At 39.0% G+C, this 16,699-nt stretch overlaps 1 protein-coding gene across 2 annotated transcripts in view; it reads left to right on the forward strand.

Moving 5' to 3' along the window:
- LOC123704285 (homeobox protein PKNOX2-like) overlaps positions 1-16,699 on the forward strand; it is a 47,621-nt gene that overhangs the window by 21,434 nt on the left and 9,488 nt on the right. For both annotated transcript variants that reach the window (XM_045652596.1, XM_045652597.1), the window contains exons 2-6: positions 3,003-3,104; positions 7,957-8,146; positions 12,428-12,557; positions 15,116-15,192; positions 15,718-15,802. In XM_045652596.1, the coding sequence (XP_045508552.1) occupies positions 3,031-3,104; positions 7,957-8,146; positions 12,428-12,557; positions 15,116-15,192; positions 15,718-15,802 (556 nt within the window). In that variant the 5' untranslated portion in view covers positions 3,003-3,030. The remainder of the gene's footprint in view (positions 1-3,002; positions 3,105-7,956; positions 8,147-12,427; positions 12,558-15,115; positions 15,193-15,717; positions 15,803-16,699) is intronic.

The raw sequence follows: 16,699 nt of genomic DNA on the forward strand, positions 1-16,699 counted from the left end.
TTTAAATATTAAACAGGTCGAAGTATGATAATGGGTATATATCTACACCTTACGAAAGTCGCATTAATAATAACACAGCAACACCATATATTTTGGTCTCGTAGCCTCAAGCAAGAAAGTGATGTGTTGCCTGACACAAAAAATATGAAATTTAATTATACACTTAGCGAGGTGTTGCCAATAATAAATATGACCGTTATGTGGGTGTTTGAATTAATTAAATGGTGTTTTATTTTGACCTAGATGTTATTATTAGAAGTTTTTTTCTTTCTTTGAGTTACATGTTATGTTAGATAGTTATTAGCGCGTAAAGTGAAGCTTTTTCGGTCTTGTAGAATAAGATTTAATAATACCTATATTAAGGGCCGATTTTTCAATGCCCAGATAAACAGTCTAATAACTACCCCTCGAATAGATTAATTATTCAATTGCTTATCTAACTCATAACGGCTCGCCTATTTTTCAATCGTGATTTATTTGATGAATAACTATCTGACCAAATATTTCCATATTGGCAGCTCTGCTCTTGGAGTGGCGAAACAAACATATTAAATTAGTCAGGTTAGAGCGGGATAGAGTCAACTTGCAATATGTCAACAACCGTCATTATGACTCACGTCAGGAGTGCATTTTAAGTTTATCTTGTGTTCTATGATTGTTGATTATTGTTTTGATTCGAGTAAAGAGTTTTGATTAAATTTGTGTTAAAATTTATATATTTTACAGCGTCCGGCAAATTTTCAATGGCATGATCATCAGTAGGTACTATCAAAAACATCAATTTCAATATGATTTTAATTGATAATTATTTTATAGAAAGAGGCTTTATTGTAAAAATTCTACGCTCTATGTTATTACTGTATACGAAAATATCCAAAATTTGACGCGTCAGTTGTCAACTCAAACGTCTAATCGTCGAATAGCACGCTATCTGGCCGTTGGAGCAGCAGATAGATTTATTCCTCAAATAACGTAGTTATTCGATAGATAAGTCCTATTCGTCTATTGAAAAATTGAATATTTTGTTAACTGAAGAATAAAGTCTATCTAGCTGTTTATCTGGGCATTGAAAAATCGGCCCTAAATAAATTATTATTTTAATTTTTAGGGCATAAAAATTTATCAGCATAACGAATTTGCCAAAAATTTTCTAGGTTTCTTGTGAAAGTGCATTAAATAAAATGCACAAACTAATTCCACATTTCTTATCTTCTCTATAAATAAGTTTCCCGGTCACAATGTTAGTTTTCATACTCCTCCGAAACGGCTGGACCGATTCTCAAGAAATTTTGTGTACCTGCATATAGGGTAGGTCTGAGAATCGGTCAACAGCTATTTATACCCGTAATTGCCCGTAAATGATAAGAGTAAGGCAGAACAACGTTTGCCGGGACAGTTAATATTAATGTTAATATTGTTGTAGTTACCTATTTGAATTAAACTATTATTATTATAATGACCGTATTGTAGCGGTAAAACAACAAAGTCACTCGTGCCTAAACTGCTTTCTAATCTATTCAAATATGTAATTACTAAAATAACTTTTTTTTATCAAAATTAGCGGACCGAGCGCCTAATCTGGTGCTTATTTTAAACCTACCTTTTCCAAAGTTATCTAGCTAAATGAAATCCTGTCAATAAAAGTGGTTTAAATTATTACTTTTACGCCATTCTATATCACTATCATCACTACTTAATATAAAACAAAGTCGCTTTTTCTGTCCCTATGTCCCTTTGTATGCTTAAATCTTTAAAACTACGGAACGGATTTTGATGCGGTTTTTTTAATACATAGAGTGATTCAATAGGAAGGTTTTAGGGTAAGTATAATTTATTCGGTTTGAGACAAAGCGGGCGAAGCCGCGGGCGGTAAGCTAGTATAAACTAATTTATAAAATCGCTATGCCATTCTTTTAAAGCCTAGCATAAAGATAATCCGGACTGTAATTTATCTCAATACAAAATTCCATACAAATCCGATTAGCTGTTATTCGTGAAATTTTATCATTATTAATATTATAAAGCTGAAGAGTTTGTTTGTTTGTTTGAACGCGCTTATCTCAGGAACTACTGGTCCGATTTGAAAAATTCTTTTGGTATTAGATAGCCCTTTTATCGAGGTAGGATTTAGGCTATATATAATTACGCTAAGACCAACAGGAGCTGAGCAATGCGGGTAAAACCGCGGAGCACAGCTAGTATTTTTTATAAACTTTCATTTTAATATAATAGATATTAGATACCTAATACATATTAGTAACAATAATATTCAAATATATAACACAGTTGAAACATCCAAAAGGCGATTAAGCTCGCAAAAATATAATGAAGTTATTACAAGACCACAAAACAAAACCATCTTTAAAAATAGGGTAACTGCAGGGCCATCTTATATCCATTTAGTGGCAACACTTGTGATGAATTGTGCCCTGTGTTTTTAATATGCCTTTTTATTGTCTGCAGGCTGCAGTGTTTCTATCTTGAATTGTGGGATGATGTGAACGAAATATATATTAGCAGATTACATAAATATGAAGAATAGCCTAAAAGCATCAAAAGATGAAGTTTTATTATGTGGTTTTGAGTCTTGAGAATAATTGTACATTAGGATTTTATCTATTTCATACATTTCCTGTAACATCTATACCTTCTAATATTATAAAGCTGAAGAGTTTATTTGTTTCAACGCGCTCCGCTCCTATTGATCTTAGCGTGATGATATATATAGCCTATAGCCTTCTTCGATAAATGAGGCATCTACGCCGAAAGAATTCTTCAAATCGGACCAGTAGTTCCCGAGATTAGCGCGTAATATTTGTATAGATTCCCTCTATGAAATGGATTATTTTATTAATTACCTTTTACCTTTTCACTATAATTCAGTAATCCGAATAATCCAATAATCCGGCACCATTTTTTGAATAGTGCCGGATTATTTAGATTTTACTATACGTCTTTTAGCAATAAACAACAATCTAACGATAATCTCCATCTACCCACAGATGCGGTGGCGTGGATAACGTGAGCGGGATGCAGGGGGGCGGGGCGCCGGCCAACGACGCGGAGCAAGCGCAGTTCGAGGCGGACAAGCGGGCGGTGTACAAGTGAGTGTTGTTCTTGTATTGGAGGAGTAGTTCTGGTATTGTCTGTGTAGTTCGCGCATTACCTAAGCGTTTCTCGTATTGCCTGAGTAGTTCCCGTATTGCCTGAGTATTTCCCGTATTGCCTGAGTATTTTTTTTTTTTTTTTTTTTTTTTTTTATTGTTTGATAGGAAAGCGCTTGACCACTATCTCGCCTGATGGAAAGCTGAGATGTGGCCTAAGATGGAGCGCGCTTTCCTAGAAGGTACCTGTTCACTCTTTTCTTGAAGACCTCCATATTGTACTCGTCGGGGAACACAGACTCAGGAAGCATGTTCCAGTCCCTCGCGGTTCGAATGAAGAATGTCGATCCGAACCGCTTTGTCCGGGTACATGGAACGTCCACCATATGGCGGTGCCTAGAGTCTGTGCGCCTCGACGAACGATGGAAAAACGGGGATGGCGGAATTAGATCGTGCAATTCCGCAGCGCACTCACCAAAGTGTATCCGATAAAATACCGATAAACTTGCCACTCTGCGACGATGGGCGAGGCTCTGGAGTTTTTTGCCTACTAGCTCATCGTCGTTTATTAGCCTCTTGGCACGCCTCTCTATCGCCTCAAGCGCCTCCAGCTGGTACTTGGCTGATCCATCCCAGAGGTGAGAACAGTATTCAATGCACGAACGGACTTGTGCTTGATAGAGATTGAGCAACTGTCCCGGACTGAAATACTGTCTCACCTTCGCCAGAATACCGAGCTTTTTTGAGGCTACTTGGGCTTTTGATTCGATGTATGAACCAAAATTAAGAGTAGGCGTTAAGGTGATACCAAGAAGCTCGAGGTGGTCAGTTATCGGCACAGATACACCTTGGAAAGACGGAGTCAGGTTGAAAGGACTCCGTTTAGCGGAAAATAGACACGCCTGGGTCTTAGTCGCATTGAACTTGACCAGATTGGCCTCGCCCCAATCGGAGACTGCCTGTAAGGACAAGTTCAAGCGATCGACCATCGCCTCCCGCAGAGACTGGATTTGTGCCGTACTAGCACGCGCGTTGGATACGTATCTCTCCACAACAGTGCTATCGTCTGCGTACCCATATATACCGGGTTTCAGCAGATCGTTAATGTGTAGCAGGAATAGTGTTGCGGAGAGAACTGATCCCTGAGGGACCCCGGCGTTTATAGCCAATTGGTCGGACGAGCAGCCGTCGACGACTACTCGTATCGACCGGTCTCTCAGAAAATCTGTGATCCATGCGCAGAAACCAGCAGGCAGACCGTACGATGGAAGCTTGCCAATAAGGCTATCATGCCAGACCTTGTCGAAGGCTTTCGAGATATCAAGGGAGACAGCAAGTGCTTCCCCATGATTCTCTATGGCCTCGCTCCAGATATAGGTAGCACACGCTAGAAGATCCCCAGTGGACCGATTTCGGCGAAATCCGTATTGGCGGTCACTGAGTAGATCGTTCGCTTCTAGGTGTGCCATAAGCCTGCTGTTCAGTACACGTTCCATAGTCTTGCAGAGTATGGACGTGACTGAAATTGGCCTATAATTGGAGGGGTCGGCACGACTACCTTTTTTGGGCACAGGCTGCACATTAGCAAGCTTCCACGATTTCGGTACTTTTCCAGTCGTCATCGAAAGGCGAAAGAGGCGTGTCAGAACAGGAGCGAGCTCAGGCGCACAGGTTTTTAGTACTATGGCTGGAATACCATCAGGGCCACTAGCTTTATTCACATCAAGATTCCGCAGCGTTTTAAGAACCTCAGTCTGACGGATGCGAATTTCCGGCATATTCGCCTCGCAACCAGGTAGACTGGGAGGTTTGGCGCTTGCAGGATCCAGACGCGAATTTTCAGCGAACAGAGTAGCAAATAGGTTCGCTTTCTCTGCGGCAGTGTGAGCTAGCGTCCCATCCGGTCTCAGCAGTGGAGGAAGTGAGGGGCGGCAGAAATTCGATTCAACCGACTTTGCCAGGGACCAAAACGCTTTACTACCGGAGGGGTAAGAAGCCAGTTTGTTCCCTATACGGCTAACGTGGTCAAATCGAGCTTTCCGTAGAGCTTTCTTGCAGGACTTGGCGGCCCGGTTAAAGGCTTTCTTCTTTTCTGATACGTCCTTGGCCTTGCGGTGTCGAGCATCAGTCCAAGCCAGATATGCCTCATGCTTAAGCGCTTCAGCGCGTTTGCACTCGGCTCTGAACCAGGGCTGAGCTTTACTGGACGTGGCTACATCGGAGAATGGAATATAGTACTCCATTCCCTGCCGCAGCACATCTGTCACAGCATCCGCACAGGTCGAAGGGTCTTCGGAAGAAAAGCAAACAGACCGCCAGGGATAAGACGCAAAGAAGGAACGCATCTCGTCCCAATCTGCTGACTTGTATCGCCACACGCGCCGAGAGCCCCTAGGACTGGGATCGGGCGGCGAGTAGACAGATACAGACTTCACCAGACAGTGATCGGAGCTGCCAAGCGGCGAAGAAATCGCAACCGAGTAACGGTCCGGATCTGTTGTCAGCAGAAGGTCCAAGCAATTGGCTGTATGGCTCTCAACATCAGGAACCCGCGTCGCTCCTTGGACCAGCTGGGTAAGATTTAACGCTATAGCGAGCTTACGCGTCTCTCTCCCAGCGAGATCAGTGCTCTGGTACGGGAATAGCCACTCCTGGTGGTGGGCATTGAAATCCCCCAGTAGCACTAGCTGAGCGGAAGGGAATTTGTGTTGAGCAGCATCCGCCGCCTCACTTAGGTACTCTGTGAGCCTGATAGTCTCCTGGTCTCCGCTATGCGCTCGGTAGACACAAGCATAGACAAGCTTCTCTAAGCCTGTGTCCACCAGCATCCAAAGTACAGAGAAATGGGGGTCTTCAAGAAAACGGAGACGCCGACAGCAGATGTCGTCTCTGACGTACGCGCACACACCTGATCGAGCTTTAAAATTTTGCTCCAGTGTGTAGCCGGGGTAAGTCAGGTACGCCAGATCAGACGGACACCTTATCTGCGTCTCCGTGAGGAACAAGATACAAGGATTGCTAGTCTCTAGGTGGAAGTGGACTGAAGCGAGGTTGGAGTGTAGACCTCTGATGTTAGTAAGGTCTACTTTCAGCGAGAGGGAGTGCTGCCGCTGTACAACTGTGTTCCTGTATCTTGCTTTTTTCATCATTTGTTTGGAGAGTGAAGTAGGTGTGAAGACGGCAGTGAATCGAGGCGCTTTACATCTGGACCTGAGACACACACTTAGAAGCCGCAATGACGGGGACTAGTCTGGAGACTGCGGGGACGCCCGAGCCCCCCCAAGTTGTCCATAGGGCCCTCTCATCCGGTCGCCAACCGGCACTATGGCGCAACTTGGGATTTTTCGCTGGTTGGCGGGGCAGCCTTTCACATGTGGCTAGCACGCTACTTGGGCCCCCTACTGACCAGCGGTCGGCCAGCGGTGCACCGTGCCTCGGATCCCGCTAACCTCCATGACTAGCCACCGGAAGCAGCAACGACAGTGAGCGTCAGATCGTCCTGATTGTAAAAGCGCAACTGATTCGACCCGTCTTCACTAAGGCTACATCAGCTTCTTCGTGCCGGAACACGGACGCTTGGCGACACGTCTTCAGCTGATGGGTGGTCATTATAGCCGCGACAAATGTCTCCCACCATGTCACCTGTTTAGCACCACCCAGGGGCCACGTGTAGGGATTCAGAGTTCTGGGTATACTCCTACGGACGGAGGTGACTCGGCCCCCAAAATTTCCCGTATTTCCCGAGTATGTCCCGTAATACCTGAGTAGTTCCCGTATTGCCTGAGTCTTTATCGTATTGTCCGAGTAGTTCCCGTACTGCCTGAGTATTTCCCGTATTACCTGAGTATTTCTCGCTTTGTCCGAGTACACCCCGTATTGCCCGAGTAGTTTCCGTATTGCCTGAGTAGTTCTCGTATTATCCGAGTAGTTCCCGTATTATCCGAGTAGTTCCCGTATTGCCTGAGTATTTCTCGTATTGTAGTTCTTGTATTAGAGGAGTGGTTCTTGTATCGAAGAAGAAGTTCTTGTATGTCACCGTAAACACCGACGTACTTTGATATAAAAAGTGTTTTTTCTATACAAATGAAGTGTTTGCAATGTACATGACTTGCGTAGGTACTACCGACTACGTGGACCTTAGGCGAATTGATCGAAGGTTTGAAAATTGAAATAATTTAATTAAAAATTAAGATAATATTATTAAATATCTTTCTGGAAAGAATTCTAATTGTGTTTCATGAAATCGCTGTAGTTGTTCTAACACCGTAACTATACCGTAATAAATTGTCAATAAAATTCCTAAAAGCAGGTTTATAAGGTGACGAGAAAAAATCTTAAAGCCATGTAAGGAATAACCTCAATTAAAGTAAAACGTTATTTACTGCATTTTTCTAATGGCGTAAGTAGTGTGAAATAAACATTTTTAACACGCTTGTATTAGCTTCACCTGTATGCAGTATGTAACTGACTCCTTTACACTTGATTTAGACCCTGGACAGGTTTAATTCAAACTTTGTACACTTATCAAAGATCGACGACAATGCAATAATTGAAGTGAAACTTCTTTATCGGGGTTGGAAAAAATTTAGTGTAACATTTTTTCGTTACGCGTGACATTTTTCCGTTACGCGCCATCTTTTTCTTATCCCTACCACGCGTGATTCGACGTATTTCTTTAAAGTTGAAAATAGTAAATTATTTTTTGAAAAATAAGGTCATAAGAAAGTTTCACTTCTTACGTGTCTACACTAGTACACGCACACATTTTTCTTTATTCGTGAATGATACACGTGTGTAGAAGTGTGTATTTATTGATTGAATGTATATTTTACTATACATTAAACAATTCCAGACACCCACTATTTCCTCTCCTCGCGCTACTACTCGAGCGGTGCGAGCAAGCGACTGCTGGCGCAGAGCCGCCAGCAGCAGATGCTTTTGGCGCCGACCTGCAGGCCTTTGTGCAGCATCAGAGACGGGACAGGCGGCCGTTTCTCGTGGACGACCCGGAGATAGATGGGCTCATGATTAAGAGCATACAGGTACCTTAAGAACTAACACAATCACTTACCTACTTTCTGAAAAATATAAATTCATTCAATTGCAATTTGAATCGTTGTCAACTTCAGTTACTAGCACACTCACTCAGTTACGAAGAAATTAATTTCTTGAATAATGAATTAATACATTCCATCCAGTTTGAGTACTGGCACTTTTGCTTCTTCATTCCATTGCAGTTTGAATCGTGCCACTTACACTTATCTATTCCATTTTATGTATCAATTCTGTCACTAACTTACACTTGTTAATTCCATTGCAGTTTGAGTGCGGTCACTAACTTACAATTATTCATTCCACTGAAGTTTGAAATCCATTTTATGTATGAATCCTGTCCCTGCCTTACACTTATTCATTCCATTTTAGTCACTAACTTAGGCTTGTTCATTCCATTGCACTGTGTTCGGCGGTTTCACCCGCATTGCTCCGTTCCTGTTGGTCTTAGCGCGATGATAGCTCTTCGATAAATGGGCTATCTAACACCGAAAGAATTTTTCAAATCGGACCAGTAGTTCCCGAGATTAGCGCGTTCAAACAAACAAACAAACAAACTCTTCAGCTTTATAATCTAATATATAAAAATCAATGCCACTTTTCGTTGTAATTCCATAACTCGAGAACGGCTGAACCGATTTCGATAATTCTTTTTTTATTATATTCCTTGAAGTACGAGGATGGTTCTTATGTAGAGAAAACGTTAATATGTACCACGGGCGAAGCCGGGGCGGACCGCTAGTATTAGTATAGATTAGTATAGATCTTATGTATACAGTAATAGTCTAATAAAATAACAGAATGAAGTGCAGAACAGAACTAACATATTTTATTATTTGAAATATATATATAAACCTATATCACCAAACCAGCCAGTACAGTAAGAAATTCACAGATAACATATTAGATATTATTTTTCTACACCCCCACTATATCTAACAATGTTATATTGATAAGGAAACAATAATTCATCTACATTATTCTCATCTTTAGATTCATGTAACTTACTCTCCATTGGAGTTTGAACAGTTTTACATTGACTCATATTAAATTTAAGTAATAGCTGATCAATATAATTAATCTTCCTGACTTATTGATATTGTTTTTTCAGACTTGTTTACTTTTACATTTACTCCAAGACATTTCTTAATTTCACCTAAATCTTTAATTTTAAAATTATCAGATAAAACATCTTTTAATTGCTTGGTAGATCTACTATCATTTGAAAAAATAAAGAAATCGTCTACATAAAGAGCAACAATCGTTTTTAACTTATCCTGTTTTTTTAAAAACATACATGGTTCTATCTTAGATTTAACAAAGCCAATTTTAACATTCCTCTACTCTTTTGTACCATACTCTTGAAGACTGTTTTAGACCATACATAGATTTTTTTTAATTATTTTTTACGTAACACCCACTTGCACTGCACAACTCTAACATCTTGAGGAGGATTACTCAACTCCCAAGCATCATTCTCTTTGAAACTCTGTAACTCTTCAGCCATTGCCATTTTCCACTGTTCCTTTTCAGGTCCGGCTAAAGCATCCTGAAGAGACAAACCTGTCACATCATCATATGTAGTCCCACTAGTACAAAAATTTGAAAATGTAAATCTGTCTGGTTGCTTCCTCTCTCGTGTAGGTCTTTGAGATCTGATCTGTGGAACCTCATCAGCTTCAGAATCACTAGGTTTATATGTCTCATCAACCACATCCAGAAATGTGTCCTCTGAGCTATCTGTGTTGTCAGATTCCGAGTTTGGTTCATTTATCTTAACTTCTTCCCCCACTGAATCAAAACTCTGAGATGAAACTTCCATCTGACATTCAGATTTTGATTCCTGCTCTATTATGACTACATCTCTACTAGTCAATATTTTCTTTGTTTCTGGATTATACAGTCTGTATCCCTTTGTGTTTTCAGGATATCCAAGGAGAATACATTTTTCTGATTTCTTGTCCCATTTCTTGCGCTTCTCTTTAGCTACATGGACCATTGCAGTACTACCGAAGATTCTGATATGACTTATGTCGGGTTGACAGCCAGTCCATATCTCATATGGTGTCTTATTTCCCAATGCTGCAGCCACGCTTCGATTCTGTAGATATACTGCAGTGTTAGTGGCCTCGCCCCAGAATTCTTTTCCTAGGTTGGCATCAAAGAGTAAACATCTTGCCTTTTCAACAATAGTGCGATTGAATCGCTCACATAATCCATTCTGTTGTGGTGTGTATGGATTAGTTTTTTGATGTATTATGCCAGCACCTTTTAAATAGTTGTCAAACTCTTTATTACAATACTCTAGCCCATTGTCACTCCTTAATACTTTGATTGTCTTCTTAGTTTGATTTTCCACTTGAGCTTTAAATTCCTTGAAACACTTCAAAGCCTCATTCTTGTGTTTCAGAAAATAAACAAACACCATTCGACTACAATCGTCGACAAACAACAAGAAGTATCTGGACCCTCCTATAGATACATTTTCCATAGGCCCACAGATATCTGTATGAACTATATCTAATAGATCACTGCTTCTATGGCTAGTACTCTTGAAAGGTAACCGACACTGTTTGCCTTCACAACATGTGGCGCATGAAGACTTGCCAATATCCAATTTTTCATCAAAAGACATACCTTGTACTACAGTCTTCATCTGATTCAAGTAGTCTTTATTAATGTGTCCTAATCTGCGATGCCATGTAACACCTGATACAACTGATGCAGCCAAAAATTGCTGGTTTTCTAAGTTTACTTTGTATACTCCATTTTTTAATATTGCTGTAGCTACTAACTCATTATTTTTGTTATATATTGAGCAGCTACTGTCAGAAAAAGACACCTTGTTTCCTTTGCTTATGAGTTGGCTGACTGATAACAAGTTAGTCGCCAGACTTGGAACACAATAAACGTCTTCAACCGTAATGTCGTAATCAATATCCCCAGTTGTAGTTGTAATCTTCACATCGCCAGAACACAAAACTGACAATTTTTCACTGTTCGCAACGATAATTTCCTGTTTCTGATCATAAGACGCATTCATAACCCAACTTTCATTTGCCGTTAGGTGTACACTGGCTCCAGAGTCAATATACCATGCATTTTTGTTGAAATTCCCGCTTAGGAATACAGCACTAAAAGCATTAGACTGCATTCGGGGTTTTTCTTTGGAGTTCGACGCGTTATTTTCGTTATTTGTACATTGATTTCGATAGTGTCCTTTTTGTTTACATCGGTAACATGTCACTGTCTTCACCTTGACGTTTGATTTTGACGAATCGAGAGTATTACCAACATTGACATTTTTTCTTGACGCCATTTTATTTTTCATGTACTTCGAACGAGCTGCGAATGCTCCGCCAACTTCATCATGTTCCTCTATGGTTCACTCCATGTCTAACAATTTCGACTTTATAGAATCAGCCGTTATGTTAATGCCTGAATGCTCTATTGCCATGATCATCGGTGAAAACCGCTCTGGCAATCCTGCTAATAACAATGAGCCTGTCCACTGGTCGTTTATTTCAAAACCTGTGCCACTTAATTTTTGAGCCGTGTCAATTATTTGAGTCACGTAGGACGTCATTGAACTGCAGTTTTCCAGTCTTATCGAAATTAGATTCCGTAACAGATTTATTCTTCTTGAAAAACCGTTGTCATCGAATAACTGTTGTAGTTTTTCCCAGAGTTCTTTTGATGTTTTTACACTTTTTACATGTACAAACAAAGACGGATCGATTGTCATAATCAGCTTTGCCCGGGTTTTTTCGTCATCTGCAGCTCCTACGCTCACTCCTTCTGGCTTTACACAATGTTTCATGCCTTCAAGGATTAGGAAATTCTCTGCCGCGAAGCACCACTCGCTGTAATTTTCCCGTCCACGTAATTTAGGTACATTTATCAAGTAGTTGGCCGCCATCGTAATTCCAAATAAAAATTTTATTTCACGAATATCCAACAACGCAATGAAAAAACGTGTTGAAAAAGCTTTTTAACACTCGTACCAAAACGAAATTCTTGTTAAAAAAAAAAACTGCTTTTTTACTGATTCTCTGGGCCCATAACCTCTAATAAAATAACAGAATGAAGTGCAGAACAGAACTAACATATTTTATTATTTGAAATATATATATAAACCTATATCACCAAACCAGCCAGTACAGTAAGAAATTCACAGATAACATATTAGATATTATTTTTCTACAAATAGTATAGATATTCCTAATCTCACTTTACATATAAAAATACCTAATTCAAATTTATATTTTCAGGTGTTAAGGATTCATCTCCTAGAATTAGAGAAAGTGCAGGAGCTATGTCGGGATTTCTGCGGTCGGTACATAGCGTGTTTGAAGACAAAGATGCAAAGTGAAAATCTACTAAGGACGGATTATACCGCAGGTGAATATAAAAAAAATAACTAAAAAAACGCCGTGTGTCACTCGGGGACTGGGGCGGTTGCGCTATTGCATGCTATGCCTTCAAGCCACACCTCCGCCCGTCCCCGTGGGGAGCGTGAGGTTTTTTCGTTACGGAATTTCTCGATTCGGTCCCCGCGCTCAAGGCCCGCGATAGAAGCTATGCAATAGCTTAAAAAAATTGAAACAAAAAAATTTGATTTTTTGTAGTCTGAGTGAACATGAATTATGGACAGCTTATAGCAGCTGATCATTAAAAAAATTGATCAAGTGCGAGTCGGACTCGCGCAAGTGGGTTCCGTGCTATGTGGACGTATACAGTTACATATTTTGTAAAATTAAATTGTAATACTGAAATGATTTAAAAGAGTAACTATGGAGTTTCTTGCCGGTTCTTCTCCATAGATACTGCTTTCCGAATCGGTGGTAAATGTTAAAAATATGTATTGACGTTTAAAAAGTGCTTCTCGAAGAAGTCTAATTGAATAAATAAATGTTTGTGTTTGTGTTTGAAATACGCCAGAGAACTATATTAAGTAATTCAAATTGTCCATTATCAATATTAATCAAATTGATAATACATATTGCATAAAATAGATATAAAATTTGATTAATTTGAAATTTGAAAACTTTCCTATCAATCAATTGGATTTACATGATAAGTTTTTATCGTCACGTATTTTTGCAAATACTTATCTATTATCTCATTCTCACCTATATCTTAATATATATATATGTATAAATCTCGTGTCACAATGGTTGTCCTCAACGGACTCCTAAAACACTTAACCGATTATAATAAAATTCGCACACCATGTGCAGTTAGAATAGAATAGAATAGAATAGAAACACATTTATTCCCAAAAAATGATACAGTACATTAAATAACAGAAAATACTTATAACTTAAAAAACAAGGTAAAACTGGGTAAAACAATATGTGAAGACGTAATAATATTATATTATATCTGTATCACCTCAGGGAAAGGGAATACTGACTCAGCATAAATGTTACAGCTGAGGCTGTAACGCTGTTATTCTGTCAGCACCATATTAAGTAGAGAGGAGTGACTAATAAGAGTAGGTATAATTATAATGAACGGACAAAATTATGCTATGTATTACATTATAAAGTAAGAAGATTTTGATGTATGAAGTATGTAACATTGTTTGCCAGTCAGACGGAAAATCGGCTGAGTGAGTTGAGAGGAAACGAATCAGTAATTAAAAATAGTGTGTAAGAATTTAAGTGTAATTTATTATATTGCCAACGCCAAGTAGGTAGAAGAAGTTAAAGACATCTTTTCCAGAACAATAATATATAAAACGTAGAAAATAGATGAAGTAAAAGAAGGACACAATTTTAATGAATACCAAGTAAATTATAGTTTATAGTAGATATTATTAAACACAGAAAATTACAATAGGTATTTATGTAGACTGTTTCTGAACAACGAGAAAATATGCTTTCAACTTCTTTTTAAAAGTGTCCCTTGATTGAGAATTTCGAATAGGAGGCGGGATATCATTCCAGCACTTCGTAGCAAGAAATCTAAAACTTCCTCTAAAGGCAGCTGTTTTGTATTTAGGCACAGAAAAAATATTTGTGCATGACCTACATTCACTCGAGGCTTTGGAGGTCCTCCATAAAAGTTTATCATATAAATAAGAAGGTTTTTTAAATTTAATAACATCAAAAAGGAGACTGGCAAAGTAAAGTTTTTGACGGTTTTTCATATTAAGTAGGTTATGCATGTTTAGGTATGGTGAGATATGTGTTCTTGGAGGAATCTGAAAGCAATATCGCGCACAAGCATTTTGCACTCTCTGAAGGAGTCGTTGTGTTCTTTGAAGCAAACAAGGACCATAAACTGCCAGTGCATAGTTTAATTTGGACAAGACTAGAGTTTCACATAGGCGAATGCGCATATCCACACTTAAAAAATCACGAATTTTGTATAAAACCTTAATACGATAAAAGCAATTCGAAGCAAAAGTTCGATCCAACTTGAGAGATAGGATAGTTTAAATCTCAAATCGTTTTAGAGAAAGCGGGCGAAGCCGCGTGCGGTAAGCTAGTCTATCTTATAAATGTGTCTGTTTGTCAAATTAGTACATTTTATTATTCTTCTTTATGATTTTCTTTGATGTTGGTTACTTTTGGAAGTATATAGCTAGCTTTCAGCCCGCGGCTTCGCCCGTGTTTTCAAAGACAACCCGCATAGTTCCCGATCCCGTGGGATTTTCGGGATAAAACCTATTCTATATGTTAATCCAAGTTACCTTCTATATCCTACTAATATTATAAATGCGAAAGTTTGTGAGGATGTGTATGTGTGTGTTTGTTACTCTTTCACGCAAACACCACTGAACCGATTACAATGAAATTTAGCACATATATAGAGTGTAACTGGGATTAACACATAGGATAGGTTTTATCCCGTAAATCCCACGGGAACGGGAACTATGCGGGTATTCCTCTCAAAACGCGGGTGGAAAGCTAGTTATAAATAAATAATGAAATATGAACTGTACATTTCAGGCGGTGTAGAGAGCAACAATAACCTGTCAGGCCCAATGGATGATCATTCTAGTACATCAAATTCTCCACAATATCAGGTAAAGAAAGAAAATAACAATGTTCTTAGTATTGTTTGAAGCATTGTTTAATTTAAAGAAAAAAATGTGTGCGTGTACTAAGTAGTGTACACACGTAAGAAGTGAAACTTCTTTATGACCTTATTTTTCAAAAAAATAATGTACTATATGCAACTTTACAGAAATACGTCGAATCACGCGAGGTAGGGATAAGAAAAAGATGGCGCGTAACGGAAAAATGTCACGCGTAACGAAAACATGTTACAATAAATTTTTTCCAATCCCGATAAAGAAGTTTCACTTCAAAATCTATGTTTAATAAGTTGTTTTTTTTTAAGAAAATATACTAAATCATTATCGTTATAAAAACATACATACATAATTCACTAATTTCCATGCTTGGATGGACATTACTTGATACTTTACAATATATATATAATATATCAAGTTTACACTCTGAGAAAGAACATAGGCTATTATTGCGAAATATGTATCACGGGCGAAGCCGGGGCGGATCGCTAGTAAATAATATTTTTTCATCTGCAGTCCCCCCCCGCGGCCCCGGTCCCGGCGCCGGTGTACCCGGTGTACCCGCACACTGAAGTGCCCTACCCACCGCACAGGGACGCACGTGAGTATATTCTGTAGACCAGTGGTTCTTAACCTTTTAGTCATGAGGGACCATTTTACCAAATGTTTCTATGGCCGGGGACCACCCAGTTGGTTTACGTAACTAAAATGACCTAAATTAAGGGTTGTTTGATAAAGAAAACAAGCACAATTTTATAATTAGCACTCATTTATTTATTATTTGGCAAAAATATAAAAGTTACAGATTTTAATTTAATGTGATTTTTGTGCCTGCATACTCTTTACTAACTTCGGAATTCTCGGTTCAGTACTACTCAAAGCTAAACGCATATCGGCAGTGGCATCCAACCGATTTCGATGCTTGTTTTTAATAATCAGAAGCGTCGAAAACCCCTGCTCGCATAGATACGTCGATGAAAATAATGTTAGGTAACGTATAGCAATGTCTCGAAGCTTTGGAAAAGAAATTGCTTTTTGGCTCCAATAATCTTCAAGATTTATTCCTGATTCGAATGTATCTTTTAAGTTCGTGTCGTGTTGCATTTCAATCACTTCTTCTTGAATTTCATCAGAAACTTCAGAAACGTTGACAATGAAAGGATTCCGGATCAATTTCTGAATACTTTTGTCCTCGCAGTCAGGAAAATAGCGATTGAATTCACTTTTTAAATTAGTCAAATGGAGCATCACGTTCTTCTGAATTTCTTCTTTAATATCTGCACCTTGTCCGTCAATAATTTGGTTGAGCGTATCAAATGCAGAAAAGTTTTTTCTTTCGATCTTATTGATCCATAGCTCGATTTTAGCAATAAACGCCCTGATTTTATCTTCATATGCAAATATATTGCTCATGCCTTGCAACTTCAAATTTCCGGACCCTTGCATTTGAAGGTTCAATTTATTTATTTGCGCAAAAAAGTCGACCAAATAAGCAAAA

This window comes from Colias croceus, chromosome 29 (genome assembly GCF_905220415.1).
Source record: "Colias croceus chromosome 29, ilColCroc2.1".
Lineage (NCBI taxonomy): Eukaryota > Metazoa > Arthropoda > Insecta > Lepidoptera > Pieridae > Colias > Colias croceus.